Source organism: Cyprinodon variegatus, unplaced genomic scaffold (assembly GCF_000732505.1).
Source record: "Cyprinodon variegatus isolate N-32 unplaced genomic scaffold, C_variegatus-1.0 Scaffold204, whole genome shotgun sequence".
In the NCBI taxonomy this organism is placed as follows: domain Eukaryota; kingdom Metazoa; phylum Chordata; class Actinopteri; order Cyprinodontiformes; family Cyprinodontidae; genus Cyprinodon; species Cyprinodon variegatus.
The window spans coordinates 182,024-201,185 of record NW_015150657.1 but is presented as its reverse complement, the minus strand read 5'-3'; the positions used below and the strand labels follow the sequence as shown (position 1 = coordinate 201,185).

General features: G+C 36.0%; 1 protein-coding gene across 1 annotated transcript in view; it reads right to left on the bottom strand.

Annotated features, from left to right (window-relative positions):
* cps1 (carbamoyl-phosphate synthase 1) overlaps positions 1 to 19,162 on the bottom strand; it is an 80,551-nt gene that overhangs the window by 56,152 nt on the left and 5,237 nt on the right. The window contains exons 4-21 of the mRNA XM_015379943.1: positions 17,736 to 17,825; positions 17,593 to 17,649; positions 17,413 to 17,505; positions 17,239 to 17,328; positions 16,847 to 16,975; positions 15,711 to 15,817; positions 15,388 to 15,529; positions 15,127 to 15,204; positions 13,969 to 14,067; positions 13,539 to 13,634; positions 8,248 to 8,437; positions 7,931 to 8,088; positions 7,677 to 7,805; positions 6,966 to 7,110; positions 5,732 to 5,942; positions 3,874 to 4,072; positions 3,616 to 3,792; positions 1,536 to 1,654 (exon numbers count right to left, since the gene is read on the bottom strand). Coding sequence (XP_015235429.1) covers positions 1,536 to 1,654; positions 3,616 to 3,792; positions 3,874 to 4,072; positions 5,732 to 5,942; positions 6,966 to 7,110; positions 7,677 to 7,805; positions 7,931 to 8,088; positions 8,248 to 8,437; positions 13,539 to 13,634; positions 13,969 to 14,067; positions 15,127 to 15,204; positions 15,388 to 15,529; positions 15,711 to 15,817; positions 16,847 to 16,975; positions 17,239 to 17,328; positions 17,413 to 17,505; positions 17,593 to 17,649; positions 17,736 to 17,825 — 2,309 coding nt within the window. The remainder of the gene's footprint in view (positions 1 to 1,535; positions 1,655 to 3,615; positions 3,793 to 3,873; positions 4,073 to 5,731; positions 5,943 to 6,965; positions 7,111 to 7,676; positions 7,806 to 7,930; positions 8,089 to 8,247; positions 8,438 to 13,538; positions 13,635 to 13,968; positions 14,068 to 15,126; positions 15,205 to 15,387; positions 15,530 to 15,710; positions 15,818 to 16,846; positions 16,976 to 17,238; positions 17,329 to 17,412; positions 17,506 to 17,592; positions 17,650 to 17,735; positions 17,826 to 19,162) is intronic.

The following is a 19,162-nucleotide window of genomic DNA, read 5'->3' as shown; positions in this document are numbered from 1 at the left end:
AAATAAAAAAAACACTATAATCACTATAAGGTTAGAATGTAATGGCTTCATGAGGCTGTTAAGAATGATCTTGCAAAAATCCAGATCTGCACAAGTGATCCTCAATGTTACCTTAAAGGTATGTGGAAATTTTCACAAATTTTCGAAAAGACCCGCCCTCTCCACAATAAAAGAATGCACATGCATAACCCTGTACCTGTTCCCGAGAGTGAACGCCTGTTAAACGCGTGCAAGAGCATGCATGAGGCTATTTCTCCTCGTGCACGCTCTGCTTAAAAGTTTCTGTTTGCTTTGCTCATGCAAGCTTACTTTCCAAAAGAAGATTTGCAATTATTTCACTATGCCAGACTCACTACTGCTAAGTGAAAAAAAAAGAAAAAAAAAAGAAAAGATGAACGAGCACGTAGGACGGACTCACATAAACATATTGATTGATTGATAATTAGGAGGACCACTTATTTTGATGATCCACCTGGAAATAGAACATCCTCCACTATAGCTTTAAGGATCGAATTTCAACTGCTATTAGTTTCAGCCATGATTGTCATTGTTATTTTACTCTAACCAAGTGTTTTTAAATGTTTTGATTAGAAAAATATGAGAAACGTTATTGACATCATTCCCTGTGAACTCATCTCTGCATGGCACCTTATATTTTAGCATATGTAGGAATCACCATATAACGTTCATAACATCTACTAAAACTAAGAGTAATATAATCCAATTTAAAAAGGTGTCTCACCCCAGTAGTCTATTATGTGTTGATGGAACAATGGTTATTTACATTTCATTTGATTAATATTGTGTATTTTTTTCCAACCTAGTTGTAGCAAGCTAAACCCTGACAAAGGAGGCAAAGACAGAAACAGGATAAAAAAAAACCACCAAAATGAAAGAAGAACTTAAATTATGCTATTCATAGTTTTTAAAAAGTTTTGCTGAAAGTGTTTTCTGCATCACAGCTTTACTGAATGTTCTGTTGTAGTAAGATAAGGGGTCCTGTATGAAAGCCCTAAACTTGACAAACATTGTGGCTTATGGTAAATGTACTGACAGCAAGGTTTAAAACATTCTTTTAATTTGTATTATTGTACTTGTATGCAGCCTGTTTGTGATTTAGTTTTTGCCACTGTTTCTAACTATGCTTCTACTGTTTAAAAAAGAAAAATACTTAACACTCACAGCACCAAAATTGTATATCAGAACAAAGATTTAAATATTTCCTTTTAAAATTAAAATAATAAAAATGATAATAATTATAATTACAACAATAAAAAATTTAAGATTAAGAGAGCGCAAAATGTTGAGAAATGCCCAAACTGATTTTTGTTTTTAAATATATATATTCTGACAACAAAAAAGTGAATATGTTCCATAAATGTAGATTTGTCCTGATCAGAAAAATATGTCATCTTAACTTAAAACCACAGCCGGTGAAAGTAATTAAAGCTGTGTCCATGAACATTAGCGCCAAGCAACCCTCAAGCTTTAGTGCCCAAATGCCCCTGAGGGTACTTATTCTGTTTTTGTATTACCTGTTATAGTTTCCAAGGTTTTGCTCCAGCTCTGTTATTCTGCGAAGTTTGTGGAGGAACCACTTATCTATGGCCGTGAGCTGATGAATTTGATCAACATTCATACCATTATGCAGCGCCTGAAAAGTAAAAAGTATAACAGAGAATGAACATCAGTTTTCATCATCTTCTTATTCATCATTTATTCCCCTGAAAGCTGGCATTCAGAGGCTTTCAGCTGATGATGAACATCCAGTGATTTCAAATGAAGACCGTTGGACAGTAAACATAAATAAAAAGCGGCTGTCCATTCCCCTTTCAAGGACTGCATCAGATGACATATATATTGCAGGAGAAATATATTACTTTGGCATTTCATTAAAAAAGCATTGTTTAAACACCTTGTGTCATCGACATATAATATACCAGGGGTCCTGCTCAGACAACAGACAGTAAATATTTTTTACAGGATATATATCAGACGTCTGACAAGCTGAATCAATCCAATAATGTGGAAGGATTTTAGTCAAACAATGCTATGCACAGCCAAATAAAAATGCTTGTGCAGTTCCTCTATACATGGTTAACTATCAGTTTAGCTATGCCTTTAATAAAATACTGTTTCTTTAATCACTTGTGAAAACATTTTTCACATTTTATTACATTGTCTTACTTCAATGTGTTGAATTTCCTCCTTTTTTTAAATAACAGCATGAGGTCTCGATTAAATGGAAAGTGAGCAGCAATTTTAAACAGTTTTTTTTTTTTTTTTTTTTTACTGGACTATGCATGCTGAATTCTAAGAAATGAATATTATTTATTCATATGACCTCATTGTAGACTGATCTAGATTCTCAGTTATAATTCTAAGTGCTTACAAAGAAAGTAAATGGACTCCTTCCCAACCCTAATATGGCACTGTTACATGGGTTCTCTGGAAACAGGACTTATCAAGGCATTTCCGAAAAACTTCACGATAAAAGCAGAATTTTAGGATTCCATTACTAGAAGTGGTTTTGCAAAAACAAAAACAAAAATAATAACAATAAAAAAAAAAGTTTTTCCAAAGTATGGATTCAGCAGTGGTCCACATTACATGGAAGAGATCTCCAAGTATTGTAGGAAAAGTAGGACATTGTCTTCAAACATAACTATGCTTTTAAATATCTGCAAGACTCCACCCATGAGTAATTTTCTAAGAAACCTCTTATGCCTTCACAGGCCATCTATATTTAGTGAGATTAAATTATACATATCTAAATTGTATCTAAAAATTAGCTAGCTTCTAATAGTATCTGATTTTATCAAGAAGTGTGTGCCACAGTAAATAGGATTACATCAAAATGCCCACCACCATTTCTGGCAGGTTTGATTTGTGTTCATCTTCACTAGTCTCCACTATAGTGTGTCTCTCTGTCATATATGCCCCCGAAATTAAGGATTTTAGTATTTGAGAAACAAAAATTTAAGAAGTTAAGGAGATTGTGTCATTGTGTAACATCTAAAGAAAACTATAGCACCAACAAAATATGACAAGAAATATGACAAAGTAATAATTTACTATTAAAAGACTCTAACCCTGAACAACATGAAATGTATACTTTCATATCTTATTTTACTAGTAGTGATGAAAACCAGAAAATCATCAAACCTTTTGAAAAGTTTTCACTTTCCACTGGAAATTCCTCTCTATGTTGGAATAAACATCACTGACCCTAAAAAATTTGATCTGTCTCTTTTTCAGCCTTAAAAAATATACAGACTAAAACCTATTCACCCACAATCTTCAGCAGAAATGGATAGACGGCAAATATTTCAAAGCTATTATGAAATGTGGATTATCTCTGTACCACATTTTAAAAAGTTGCATTGTCAGATAATCAAAGTGTTTATATGAGTTTTATGGGTATCACTTTTGCTGTTCATGTAATCCGCAAAAGGCAAGATTTCAAAGATAAGGTTTTCCACACAATTAATCATTCATTGCCACTCATGCAGAAGGCGAGGGAAAAGAATTTTCATTAACTCTTCAAAATGTAGTTTTAATGAGCAAACCGTAGTCAGTCCCATTTATTATTAATGTTTTAAAGGGTTTGGGCACCTTGGCAAGGGAGAAGATGCGGGTGCTGGAGGGCACAGCGAGCTCCTGTTGAAGGTTTTGTGTGTTGCCCCAGGCTTTCTTGAGTGGCAGCCGGGGAACAAAGCCCTCCACAGATGGATGACACATCCTCAAGGCCTTCTGCACACTCTCCTCAAACGTCCGGCCAACCGCCATCACCTGAATCCACAGGAGGGGGAAGGTTAATGACTAAGTGTGCACGTAAGTTAGAAAGTGTTTAATTATATATGTCCTACCCACCTCTCCAACACTTTTCATGGCACTACCTATTTCCCGAGACATGCCCTGAAAGCGGTCCAGGTCCCAGCGGGGAATCTTGGTGACAATGTAGTCTAAACTTGGCTCAAAGCAGGCAGTGGTCTTCTCTGACACAGCGTTTTTGATGTCTGGCAAAGGGATTCCCAGAGCTAACTTAGCAGCTACAAATGCCAAGGGGTACCTGTAAAACCACAGTAAACAGCCTCACCAATATCAACATTTGAGAGGCACAATGAAGAAAAATAGATCCCTCTCTCAGTACCAGCTAAACTATATCCCTCTGATCATGAACCAATTTTTGATGTGAATATGCCAGGGCAATGTACAACCTATTTTAAAGCCTGTTCCTGTCTTGAAATAAAGATAATTTAATGTGGCTTATATATAATACAGCCTAGTAGCAAAAACCTTTGTCATATTTTTGTTTTACCATTTTGAGGATAAAACACTGTGATAAAAACTGATTTATTATATATTAAACTTAAATTAATTATATTATGGGAATTGGTTCTTTTACTGTTTTTTACTGTTTAAATGACACTGGATGGTTCAAACAGAAATCAGTAAATATAAATACATATAAAAAAATATGAAAAAAAAGTTATACATTTTCTCTGTCCTCTTTAAATGTGGCAGAGATCTGATTAAACAAAAAATCCAAATATCTAAGAGAACTTGGCCCTCCTGCATCATTTTACAGTTGTGAATGAATCTAGTGTTTATTTTTAAGGATAAGGAGTTTTAGTTTTCATCTATATGATATTAAAATTAACTCTGATGACCATAAACTATGGCTAGACATCTTCTGTGGCCTTGGTTTGTTTCTCAGGAAACTGCATGAACTGTGCTATGTGCTTCAAAATATCCATTTAGATGCATTTTAATGCTTCTGACAGCACTACCTGTATGTAGATATGCAGTGTATGCTTCTACCCCTGACAATTTCTTTTTGTTTTTTTAAGCAAAATGTTAAAGAATACACTTAAAAAAAATCTTGATGGCACTTATTATATAGGATATATTATATAGTCACTTATTATATAAGAATTATTAATCCAAGTGAGTAGTTGATTGTAAGACAAAATTGTTATTTTTTTATGTCATTATGAATCAGTACAATCCGCATAAAACTTTAAAGAAATGTTCTCTCTCTCTCTCATAGTCTCGAATATTGTTTTCATCCTCTCCCCTTATTTTTAATTGGTTTACATAACTGGCCCTTGCTTTGAAACGTTGAATGAATACTGACACAGTGTCAAGACAAGTGCAAAACCTTGGTCCTTAGCTATTTACTGAAGATAGCGGAAATGTGATTAATTTCAGATTGAGGCCATTTTGGTATATAAACATACAAAAAAAACATCTATTAGTTAATAAAAAGTATTGTGAAACTTAAGAAATGGCACCATCAAACTACCAACCAACAGAATTGTGAGCAAAGCACTGTGTACAGCAATGGATCAGTGCCCTTCATCAAATAAAGTAATACTTAAAACAGGAAGGAACTGTTATGCATCATCTGACTGTTTTTCGTACAACAAAACTCGCTAGAATTTAAGACAAAGTTTAAAATTGTGGCATATTTTCATTTTCCAAAGAGCTGAGCTTAGTTAGATTATATTCCTCCAAGATGATAATATTTTAATGGGTAATCTGACTTCTTACATATTTTTGCTGGAACCCTACAGAATTTAGAAAAATCCTCATATCTGTCTAAGAGTGAGAGATTTCCTCATTAACACAGAAACTGTGGAATGATTATCTTCCTGTTTTATATTAGATGGAGATCTTGGAGGCTATATGCATTTTGACTAAATAATACACCACAGAAAGTTCTTACCCAGTAGCTTTGGATGCCAAAGCTGAGCTCCTTGAGAGTCGAGCGTTCACTTCAATGATGCAGTACTCCAGAGATGATGGATGGAGAGCATACTGGATGTTACATTCGCCCACAATTCCCAGGTGCCGCACCACCTTAATAGCCGTCTCACGGAGCATGTGGTACTCTTCATTGGACAATGTTTGACTTGGTGCTACTACTATGGAGTCACCTACAAGTAAAGGAGGAGTTAAAAAGTTCCTTAAAATTCTCCAAACTTGAAATGATTGAGAAATGTCAATGCTATTTTAGCAACAATTTATCATCTAATGCATAGTCATCAGTGCCAGATTATCCAAGCATTTGTTGAGAGATCTCTAGCGTTCCTGGGTGTTTCTGATTGCATGATCATGACCCGTTCTGCCTATGGACTTCTGAGCCTGCTTCTTCTCATTCTAATGTTTTTGCCTGACCTTTTTTTAAGCTCCTGCTGGATTTCTGCATGTCTGTGTACCTAACCTGGAACTGTTTCCCGACACCTTTCTGGATTTCCTTCTGTACCTCTTCAGACCTTTGATCTCCTGGCTATGACTCCCAAGCAAGTCTTCTACACTGACTTTGGCTTCACCCTATAGATTTTCCGGCCTTCCATCATCTGCTTGGTTCCGATCTCCTGCCTATCCTCCGACATCCGGGACATTAGCATCTGGGATCTCTGGGCAGCCCCCATCGCGTCTTGTTGGCATCTGAGTGACTCACATATTCATTATCGTCCTCAATCAGATTGGCACGGTCACTAACCTGTGTTCTCCACCAGCAAAGGTTCCTGCCAAGGCCCCCAACACTGTTCTCTGCAGTTCCGTCTTAAATAAATGTTCTATTAAATCTAACTGCCTTTCCGCCTCAAATACTGGGTCCTTTTGTTCTGACCCGGATAATTTTAGAATTGACCTGAAAATATGTTTGCCTTTTGCTGTTGTCTTTTCCCCAATAAATATGTTAGCAATAAAATGCTCAATTCAACTAGGACATGTCTTTTTCAGACCTTTAGAATGCTACAAGATTCAAAATATTTGAAGAGATGTTGGGAGACCTAATCCAACAACATTGTCTGATCTCAAAACTAATTTCTGGAATAAAATCCAGATATACCTACAGACAACAATTAAACCTTGTTAAAAAAAAACTTGAGTTAAAGCAGATGCAGCTGCAAAGAATGGATTCTTTTCATTAATAATAGGGGGAGTGCTCATACCAGTGTGAATTCCCAGTGGATCAAAATTCTCCATGTTACAGACTGTAACACAGTTATCAGCCACATCTCGCACAACCTCATATTCCACCTCCTTCCAGCCAAGTAAAGACTTCTCCACCAGAATCTGACTGCTCATAGCAAGAGCCTGTATTTCAAAGACACACACACATATATATATATATATATATATATATATATATATATATATACATAACAAAAAATATTAGATAGAAGCAATCAAATTCGTCATCAACTAAAACAAGATCAGATGTTTTGCGCACCAACCCAGTAAGTACACTATACTTAGTAATATCTGTATTTGAAGTTTGGTAATTTTGAAGGAAAAATAAAAGGTTTGCACATCCTCTCTGCTGAACTGCAAACATAAATTATTTTGCACCTTCTTTGAAGATCTGTTCTGAGCATACAAACATGTTTGCACATTTTAAGATGCACACACCTGAAGATCAGGCTCTCAGGAAATAGTTGTGAAACTATAACTTTTCCCTTTATTTTGTATTAGAGAACAGATCAACTGTTTATCCAAATAACTACGTTATAGAAATATTTTCTTTGGAAAACTTATGGCAAATTCATTTATTTTCATTTTGGAAGACTTTCAGTCTTTTAATTGAATTTTGTTGAGTGGTGCTTAAAAAAATGATATTAACTATTTGAAATCACTGTAAGTCAAATGTACAACATTTAAACCTTCTGTGCAGTTTCCTCCAGCTTCTCTTTGTCAGCACACAGACCAGATCCCAGACCTCCCAGTGCATAGGCTGATCGTAACATGACTGGATATCCTATCTTCTCTGCTGCTTTTAAAGCATCACACACCTGAAAAAGAGAAACATGCAATATTTAAGACCAAACCAAAGTGATTGTATGTAAAAAAAAAAATAAATAAATAAAAATAAAAATAGACAACCACACCTACCAGTACTAAGGATTTGAACACTTACCGACTTCACAGCAATGCTGGGTGCAATCTTCTCATTGATCTCCATTAGTTTGTCAGCAAAAAGCTGCCGGTCCTCTGTTGCCATGATGGATTCCACTGGGGTCCCTAAGACTTTCACCCCATACTTCTCCAAAATGCCATGCTGGAATAATTCCACTCCTGAAGACAATTTCATATGTAATCACCAAAACAACCCTAATAAAATGTAAATGCATGGACTATCACATGGTAAATACTTATTAAAAGCTTAGGTAAAAATTAAAGTTTCAAAAAGTGAATTTCTAATTTTATTAACTGCATTAAAGTATCGCTTTATACCACAATTAAGTGCAGTCTGTCCACCCATGGAGAGAAGGATGCCATCAGGACGCTCAGCTTTAATCACTTCTGTTACAAATTGTGGCGTCACTGGAAGGAAGTAGACAGAGTCTGCCTGCTTGGAGCCCACTTCATTGGTCTGAACAGATGCTATGTTTGGGTTCATGAGCACCGTCTTCAGATTTTCCTCCTACATTACCATAAAACAAAGACAACAATTTAAAAACACTAGAAGGAACCACTATAATATTTCAATAATTTAGGTCACTAGAAAATAAATGTGTGTTTGGATACAGAATGTGGACCCATAAAGCAGTGTCTTAACTTGTTAGGGGGAATCTCTTTTTTCCTAGATTTTAAGAGTATTCAATTTCAAAACTGGCTACACACTATTAACCTTGCACTGCAAGCTAGATTTTCACAAGATCTGTTTTCAGTCTCACAACAAATCCCCCTTGAAAGACTCCAGCTAATACGTCCATCTCCAAAGGACCAGCGAGTCGGACCAACAACATGCCAGCAGTTTTTTGGGGGCGGGACATGTAGGAATCACGACAGTCAGAAGGGTCTTGCTGGAGCATTACAGACATGGCTCCGCTGGAGGACTCACCTATCGATACCGCAAACTGACTGGGTTTTAGCTAAAATAGTGACAATTTATCATTTCAAATAGGAGCAAGAAAAGCACTTTGTGCATTTATATATCGGAAAGATGTCTGTGTTTTTCTTCTGACAGTTTTTGGAAAAGTTTGGTTCATCAGCTTACAAAATGTCATGATTTGCTGCTACGATTGGCTGAAAGCATATTATGGAAAAGGCGGATACTAGCTGGCACATCACCTAATCATGCCATTCTTTTCTTTCTTTTTTTCCCCTAGCTTTTTATTCTCATCACACTGTCACAATTACAGAGCAACGAAATGAACTCTCTGCATTTAACCCATCCCCTTGGGGAGCAGTGGGCTGCCATTGTGCAGCACCAGGGTAGCAGTGTGGGGTTAAGGGACCCAGAATAGCAGTCTGTGGTAGTGGGGCTTGAACTCAAATCCTCTGGATTCCAATCACAATGTCCTAATCACTAGGCCATCACTTCCCCTTTTCACAGACAGAGTGAACGCCAGTCATCCCAGATTCATATTGTAGATGTCAACTCAGTTCTACATATATCAATCTGGCTACTGCCAGGTTAAAAAATATTTAATTAAAAATGTATTTTAAAAAAATCAGCTATCTTTAATACTGGTTGACATTTTCTATTTTCACCAAAGCTAAAAACAAACTTTGGCAGCTTCTCTTTGTTGCTTTTCCTACATTAAAATGCTCTACAGAACATTCTGTCTGTGTAATAACAGCTTTATGTCATTCAGATAGGACTCCCTTCCTGTTCCTGTTGAACAAAAGCCTCTCCACAGTTAGATTTTTACACAATATTTCACTGTGGTGATGTTCTTTCTTAAATAATTTATTTTTGATATGTGCAATTCAGTGAATTCAAACCTGATGTATATATTTTATTTTTCTTGTCGCATGTCTTTTTTGCAAATGCCAAAACAAACTTCTCCTGGTTTCCTTTCACAATGAATAGCTTCTCACCCCTCTCTCTCATAAAGTTAAAATTTTGAAGTGATTGCACTGGCTCATCACAACTTTATACAGACTGAAAAGAGAGAACCCTGTACTATGCCTTTTATATTTCACTTTGTACAAAAATTTAAAAACCATACATACTTTTCAGTGTATTCAGTTTAAAATATTACCTTTACTTGATCTGCCACTCAAAGTACGTAAATACGGTCTTTAAAGAAATTGTAATTTTATTGAAAAAAATACCTTTGGGAAAAAATAGCATGGATACAGGAAAAAGCTCTAAAGAGCTCAGAGAAAAAGAATAGCTGATTTTCATTAGGATGTCACAGAGATGCAAAACATCTCTAAAGCATCTGTGTTATGAAAGGAAAATGTCAGGGTATCTCTTTTTAATTGACTCTTAAAAAGGAAAGTAGGTCATGCTTGTGAGGCAATAACCTAAAACACAAAGTTGTATCTAATAAAACTTCTGAGTAAGCTCTACTTAGGTCAATAAAACAGAATGTGCTAGAACCTGAAGCAAGCAGCCTCCATGAGAAATCCTTCAATCTTTTGTTAAAGCCACTATCAAAATATTATTCCCTAAAGCCAAAGTGCAGAATAAAAGTAACAGCAGAAAAACAGTTATTTAACTATTTTCCTGCAGTAATTGCAGCACAAGGAGGCCCTACTACATATTCAAAGCAAATGCTTGCATAAATCTTGAACAAATAAATATGCATTATAATCTTGTTTACTTGCTTCATTTGGCTGTTTTTTATCCTCTTGTGACTTAAAAATAACATGAAATTGGAAAACTAGAAAGGAGGTAGACTTTCAAGGACTACAACACAATTGGGCTTTTCTTTCATTCTGTCTGTTATTGCTTTGGCTTTGTAAAAAAAAGAAAATTATGACAATTGGTTAAAATTTAAAATAACATATAGTACTTTAGATGCTAATAGCACCTGCTGTAAATGCAATTAGAACCACCAGAACAATTTAAGAGCCATGAACGGAAAAACCCAAACGATACTAATAGTTGTTTTCCATTTGCAAAAGTTTAATATCCATTATTCCCACAATACTATTACTAAGTATTATAATGGTAGATAAATTGGCTTGCATTTTATACAGAATCCTTTTGGTGTCACTGATTGCTTAATAGCTTTATAATTGAAATCAGATTTACAGAAACAAACACAAGTGCATTTTGATTCAGTGTCTTGGCCATGGACACTTTTATATCTCCTCATAATTTTAGAGTTAAACCAACTCTCTGTTGACAAGCATACTGAAACACAGCTTGGTCATGCAAATTAAGCGACAGATCAACTGTTACAATAATCAATAGGCATTAACTGTGTGTATTTTCTTAACTTGAATTATAACATTATCTATTCATTCTTCAAATCCCTATAGTTTCCTGCTCTTAGTAAGAGTGATGGCTTTGCATTGCATGGAGTGTTTTTCTTCTTGACAAAGATTTGACAAGGTATTCATGGTTTTTCTTACAAATATGGATTCATTTTGACCCAAACACATCTCCCAATCCACCACACCTCAAAGGTTCTGTGTTACAGAGAACTGGTGACTGTATGAGCAGGTGTTCATCAGATAAATCTTACTCATAAAGGGATTTAAAAGGTCATTAACAATCCTGAGTTAGACTGGAACATCTAACTGGTCCCCAGATGCTTGCAGTGTGTTTGAAAATCAATATAGTAAAAGTATTACCTTTTCTTACTTTCCTACACCCAACTGAAATTTGATTTTACATAATTGGCACTGGAATTGTTTTTATTGATTTATTTATTTTGGATTGCTTTATTGTGTTCTATAGCAAGTTTATTAACAAATTTGTGTGCTTAGTTTTACTGTTTTATCCCTTAATAATTACTTTATTATTTCTGATATTCAGCGCTGTTTCAGCTGTGGCTGGTGGTAAAGCACTAGAGTCGACGATAATGATGATGACAACGATGATGACGATGACAATGATGATGAGGATAATGGTAATGATGTTCACACAAAAGTCTCACAGTGCCATCTGAGTGTTGCAGCTTAAATTGAGAAGCTACAGACAAGCAAAAAGCTCCAACTTCAAACTTAGGAAGGGTGTTTATCCAACAAATTAGAAGAAAAACAGTTGGATAAAATGTACCCATCCACCATCCTACTTGGGGACTTTAATGCCCATATGGGAAATGGCAGTGATACATTAAGGGATGCAATCAGGAGGAATTCACCCCTCAGCTCTAAACCTGAGTGGTGCTTATAGACTACTGTAAGAGCTATGGATTATCCATAATGAACACCACATTCAAGCATAAGGGTGTTCTTTAGTGCACTTGACACAAGTATACCCTAGTTAAGAGGTTGACAATTGACTTTGTAGTCATATCTTCTGACCTTTAGTTGCCAGTCTTGGACACCTAGACAAAGAAAAGGCAGAACGGTCCACCAATCACCACCTAGTGGTGGGTTAGAGTGGTCTTTTTTCTACCCTTTCATGAAATCTGTGTCATGACTCAAAGAACGAGATCTGGATACAGGTAGCTGAAATGAGTTTCCTCACAGGATAGCACTCACTGAGAGATAGGGTGAGAAGGTTAACCATCCGGGAATTCCTCAGAGTAGAGATGCTCATTCTCTACATTGAGAGGAGTCAGCTGAGGTGGCTTGGGCATCTGTTTCAAATACCCCAAAATGCTTCCCTAAGGGGTGTTCCTAGCACATCTTTCAGGAAGAAGGCCCAGGAAATGGCCTGAGACATTCTGCACAGAATATGTCTGTCGACTGGCCCTGGAACCCCTAAGGCTTCCCCTGCAGGTGCTGGAGCTGGTGTTAGAGGAGAAGAAACTCTAGACATGTCTGCTGAGACTGATGCCCCTGCATTCCAAATGAAGCGGAAGACGAGGGGCACAAGAGTAAGTTTTTACATAAACTACATTCTTATCGTCTGTTCACACAATACACATTAATCTGGAAAGATTTTCCCTTTTTAGTCAATAATCAACTCAGTTCTTTTTTTCAGTCAATGACAATGAAGCATTTTATTCAATGAGTTGAGCTACACTATATTTTTCCACTGTATTAAAGTTTCATTTTGGGGAATCTGTGCAAATTGTAGCCTATTTTTGCTGCTGCTGTTGTTGCTCTTTTTGTTTTTAACTGATAAGAGTGGCACTAAAGAGGCCTTCTTCTGTGGAGGTCTGTAAGCTTTCAGGTTAACAATTAAAGACATATCTTGGGTGTAACAACAGGTTATTTGGATTTCTGTCATCTTGAACTAGTCTGCCTGTTCTAAACTGACCTCTTACATAAACAACAAGTGATTATCTGAACAACTACTTTCTACTGGCTCAGTTGTAACTTTTTGGACAATTCTCTAAAAAGAACTCAAGCAACATTCTCAGTAGATCTAGTGTCTAAATACTCCAGCCTGCCCATCCGATAGGTGTACCGGATGAAGGGACAGTGATTGTATGTCTTAGTGTATTACTAACATTAATTTAATATGAACTGGGAAATGCAGTATCTATTTAAAGAATGATCACCAAAAAAGAATTAGATTTAAGAATAATTTACTCCCTATAAATATGTTAATTGGTGCTGCTCTTTGATAACAGTTTGTTCAATAACCAAATAAGTGAAGCCTGATTAAGTGAAAAAATGTACGTTGTTGATTTGAGATGTAACAGGAAGCAGTTTGATGTTCTTACCTTCATGGCTTTGATAGCCTGAGATCCGGAATAGTCAAACTCTCCAGCCTGGCCGATAGACAGACCACCTGACCCCAATACCAGCACTTTTGAAACCTACATTGAAAAAAATAAATAAGTAAAAATACTTAATATACTCAGTACTTAACAAATCTGTATATCATAGCTTCTTTTCCATTGGAGCATTAGGAAATTCCTTTGATTTATCCAAGTGTTAGTCCTGCAACATAGAAATCTTTCCCATACAGTTTCCAACAGCATTCTTTCATTAATATTCCCTATGATAATTATTGAGTCTTTAACAAATCCAGATATATTTATTCCTATTATCATATGTGCTAATGTGATTTGGGTAAAGTGCTTTTAGACTTGTTGGTCCACAAATAGAGATTAATGTAAATAATTAACAAATATTAAACAACAACTATACCTTTGCTCTGGTAGGGATGCAGGACTTTTTGGGCATCACTGACACAATGTTAGCATTTTCTCCATTCTTTATCAGTGATATAAAGGCATCAAATAGAAACTGTGGGGGAAAAAAGCAAATCATAATTATGAAAACTAATTCCAGAATAGTCATAATTATGTCGTGACCTAAAATATGCAGAATTCTTAGAACTTTATGCTGTAATCAAATAGATTTCACATGTTATTACCCAAAGGGTGCATGAGAAAACAATCAGACTGTAACCGACTAGCTTGGGATATAAAGAATTTACTGTAACCTACGGGTTACAGCTTTGAAAACCTACTTTTCATCTTTGTACAACCTGGCTAAAGGTACTATAGCTCTGAGACATAAAATATCCCAGTACACCTGCTGAAATTTCTAAAAACAAAATACTAATTATAAAGACGTAACATGGTAAGGAAAAGATCTTTCATGTTGAACATTATTCATGTGACTGCAAACAGAATTAATCATGGCATCAGTGATTGCCAAAAGACAGAATTTGTTTTCAATAAAGATACATAAAAAATATTAGGAAAAAAAATTTTACTAGGGCAATTGTTTTAGATTTGCATGCAAGTATAGTAGATGTATATATGAAAATGTATATATAAAGAAAATAGCTGAAGTAAATAAAGCACAAAATATATTTTTACGGTATCTGACAGGCAAACATTACAAGGTATCAGCCATGTGGGAGAAGGCAGAAGGGAGCTATCACACAAACACTTACTCTACTGCAGAAAAAAATACTTTTCTAAATCATCTTTGGTCAGTAGACCAGTACAAAATATTAGACTACCTAAACTGAGTTTTACTGTACCTTTGAGGATATGGAATATTGTGTGTTTTGCTTGTTTTTTCTTCCACACAGATTTGTGTCAAATACATATTTTATCCATTTATTAGTATTTTAAGAGGTAGATAACACAAAAAGTAAATATACGTAAGGAGGAATGAAATGGATACGTGGTTTTACTAGAGCATATGAGCACAGCACTTATCCAGGTCATCATTTGTACAAGTCTTATTTCTTTAGAATTTTACCTTGGTTGAATCCTATGAATAAATCTTTAATTAGTTGCAGTATAGAATCCAGGTAGTTTATGCAACACCACCAAAGTCTTTAATTACCTCTGTGTCAGTGGGACCACCCTTAGCTTCCGGATGGAACTGGGCCGTGAAAACAGGCTTACTGTTGTGCATGATGCCCTGGAAAATATGCATATTATACACACAGAAATTAGATAAAAACTACTCTTAACATTCAAGAAACAAGTGTTTATATATGTTTTAAATACATATATAAAAACCTTTATCTGCTTGAATATCCTTTTCAGCTACTTGTATTACACAGAAAATGATGCATTGACAAGCCAATAGAGTCAGATTAACCTCATTGGTGCCATCATTAGCATTGACGAAAAGTGGGCTCCAGCCTGCTGGCAGAGACTTGCTGTCAATGCCGTAACCATGGTTTTGTGCTGTTATGAAGGCCTGTCCTGTCATCAAATTCACCACTGGCTGGTTCTGCCCTCTAGAGAACCAAAGATATGCATTAAGATCTAAACCTTTGTATCATTTTTCTCTCAGGCGAGGCAACTTTTGTTACCTCTTATGTTATATTTATACATCTTATCTTATATTCATATAATCTTTTAAAGACTCAGAAGCAAATAAAATGCAATGTCCAATTATTAAACATAAAATAAATTTACCTGTTACCCATTGGCAGTTTATATGACTTTGCTCCTGCAGCCAGAGCTGTTATCTGATTGCCCATGCAGATCCCAAACACTGGCTGAGGCCGATCACTCTGTAACACCTGAAAAAATAAATAAATAAAAATTAGATTAAAAGTGGCATTCAAAAAGAATTCATAAAAAAAAACAAAATCAACATCAACAAAATCAGACATGCATCTTTTAAAAGTTTTAGTTTCATTTAGCCATTTTGTTATTCATTTTGTCTGCTTTGAGTGCTCAATAAATATTTGTATTAGCAGAAGACGCAAAGTCACACTGAGCGTTAAAGGGAGCAGTGACTGTAAAACATGGCTGAACAACTTTAAGACGTATATAACTAGGCTGTTTAGCTGTTTAACATTTTACATTAAAGAAACAGTTAGTTAATTGGTCTAATTAACAGTAGGCAGTTAACATAACCAAGAGAGTGTAAACATTTAACTTCGAGATAACAAGTTGTCACCATTTGCAAATCCAGAATATTCCAAAACAGATGAAGGCTTAAACCTCTAGAGATGACAGAGCAACGCTGCTTTACCTCATTCAGCATTACCTGCTTAATATGACTCTGGGTCCATTGACAATGATTTAACACTCAAAGTACAAAGTGTTGTTCTGTGGTAGACCTCTTTTGTAAGCAAAAGTAAAGGAATCAAAACTGAAAAGGCAAAATGTTGCAATATGATCTAAAGGATTCACATAAATTTAGATCTTTCCCCATGTTAACCACCTACCAGAGACCAAGTAAAGACCAGAGTGCATCGAGACCAAGACAACACTAAGACCTTTAGGGACTAAGTCCAACAAGTACTATAACACTACCCCTTGCAATAGCAGTCCGAATGGAAAGACCACATAAATCGAACTCAATAAAGCAACTTCTGAATTTCTTCCTAAATCTGTTGTGCTCAAACACTTGTCAAAAATAACTGACTTAAAGTCTTTTTCCTTTGGTAACAATCTCCACAATGAAGTGTGTGGTAAAAAAAAAAAAAAAAAACACGAGACCAACAGATCACAAAATATCTGGATGCCTCATTGATCCTAAATCTTTCTTGAAATACAATGAAACAGAATCAGTGAATCTAGATTCTCTCTTTAAATCATACCTTGCGCACATTGTTGATGAGTTTTTCAGCCAAAGACGGGTCTCCTGGTCCGTTTGATATAAACAAGCCATCATAGTCCAAGCTCAGCAAATCCTGGTCCCATGGCACAAGGTGGACTTCTGCACCTCGCTGCATCCACAAAATATATGGCATGGTTGTTGCTTTCTCTTTTTTCCAAAAAATATGCCAAAAACCTGTGAAACTGATACATCTGTGTAATCCCTAGTTGCATCTTTAAAACAGTAGCATAATGTACTTGTTAATTAGTAAAAGCTGTGAAAAAAGCATTTTAAGTAAGAGTTAGTTACACATTTTACATTTTTATGTTCAAATGCATAACAGTGAAGTGTGAAGGAAATCCACAGTGAACAACAGTGTTTTGCCATTCTTACCTTAACCAACAGCCGGATTATATTATGTTTAATACCACAGTCAACAGCTACAATTTTGATTGGGTTGCCTTTTCCAAAAACTTGGATCTCCTAAATAAAGAAGTGATATGGTAGATAACTCTTTAAAGCTGCATTTAAACAGGATATAAAAGAAACATGCCTTGTTGTTTCTACCTTAGTTGAAACTTCTTCTATTAGGTTTTTCTGGTTGGGGTCAGATATTTCTATAGGCTGCCCATCAAACTCAATCTTTGCCAAAACAGTGCCCTGAGGACAAACAAAAACATAAAAGTGAATGACCAGCTACTAAGTTATTCTACAATGCCAGAGAGCCAACCTGTAAATATACAATACCTGGTCTCTGATAATCTTGGTTAACATTCTAGTGTCTATTCCGAAGAGCGCAGGAACCTTTAAAGTTCAATTTAAAGTTAATTACAGACAGGTTCTGCTTAACTCTGATGTTGCACAATGTGCTTGATAATTTCAAAACAAACCTTTTCTTCTTTTAGCCACTGACCCAAAGACTTTACAGAATTCCAGTGGCTGTATTCATGACTGTAGTCTTGAACAAGGAGTCCAGACACCTACGGTATAAGCATAAAAGCAAAAATATAAACAATAGCCAAAAAAAATAAAACTTTAGCCAGTTTATTTTAAATTTCAAATGGATGTCCCATAGAGAACTGAAACATCTGTATGTGCAACGGATACTTGAGAACAAGCATGAAGCGGAAAATAGGATAAATACCATTACCATCAGGAACATGTGCAGAACACTTAACACTTCAAATCCTTCGTTTCAGTTACAGTCTGCAATGAAGCAGCAACATTATAAAGCAGAAGCCTGCATATAGGAGATATATTTCCTGTCTTGTAAAGATCAAAGGAATCCCGACCTTTTAAAAGCAGATAAAGACAATATTACACAATCACAATCTTCCTCAATCGTATTGTTGGTTTGTTTGTGCCATGAACAGTCAGGTTCCAACAGCAGAATACGGTCATAAACATTAAATCTGCTGATGCAGCAACTCTTCACAAACTTACTCAGATGTCTGTATATTTTTATTTGTGCTTCAGGATCTAGTCACTGTAAAGAAAAAGAGTGTGGGATCTATCTAACAAAGCAAAATAGTGTTCCTATACTGTAGTTATTTTTCCAGGATTTCTTTTATTTTTTATGGACTGCTCATTAACATTTTCTACAGTAGGTAAGAGTGGTATATCTGGGTGGAATCTGAAAGCAACACCAAACTATACAGTAAATGCTGACACAATTTGGAGACATTAAATTTTCAAATAATAAGTAAAGATGACAAAGCCAAGCAGACAACCCCACCTGTGACATACAAAGACTGTGTCTAAGGCTGTGTCCCAATGTCTGCCCAAACCGCTATATAGGGCCCTATATAAGGGGTATCTCATTTTATATGAATGGCTGAATGTCTAATGGATGAACAAGTAGTGGACTCATAATTTGCACCTTGAAAAGTAGTGTGCATCCATGGCCACTGGACAAGCAGATATATCCCAGAATCCTTTGCTCTACAGGGGCATTGGCCCCTGTTGGCCCCTGTCTAGGCTTTTGGCGGGACGACAGTTGCGTCAGATCGAAGGATTGATGGTTAAAGCCCCGGCTCCAACTTTCAGTGTCATTTTGTCCTTGGGCAAGACACTTCATCTGCATTGTCTACTGATGGTGGTCAAAGGGCCCGGTGGCGCCAGTGTATGGTATGTAGTGTATGTAGCTTGCCACCATCAGTGTGTGAGTGGGTGTGTGAATGGGTGAAGAATTTAATGTAGTGTAAAGCGCTTTGGTCAAGTCTCCTGAATTGAAAAAGCGCTATATAAGTATAGGCCTTTTACTATAGCACCGCCTATGCTCCAAACTGATCAGAAACCAGTGCCATTATGTTTTATT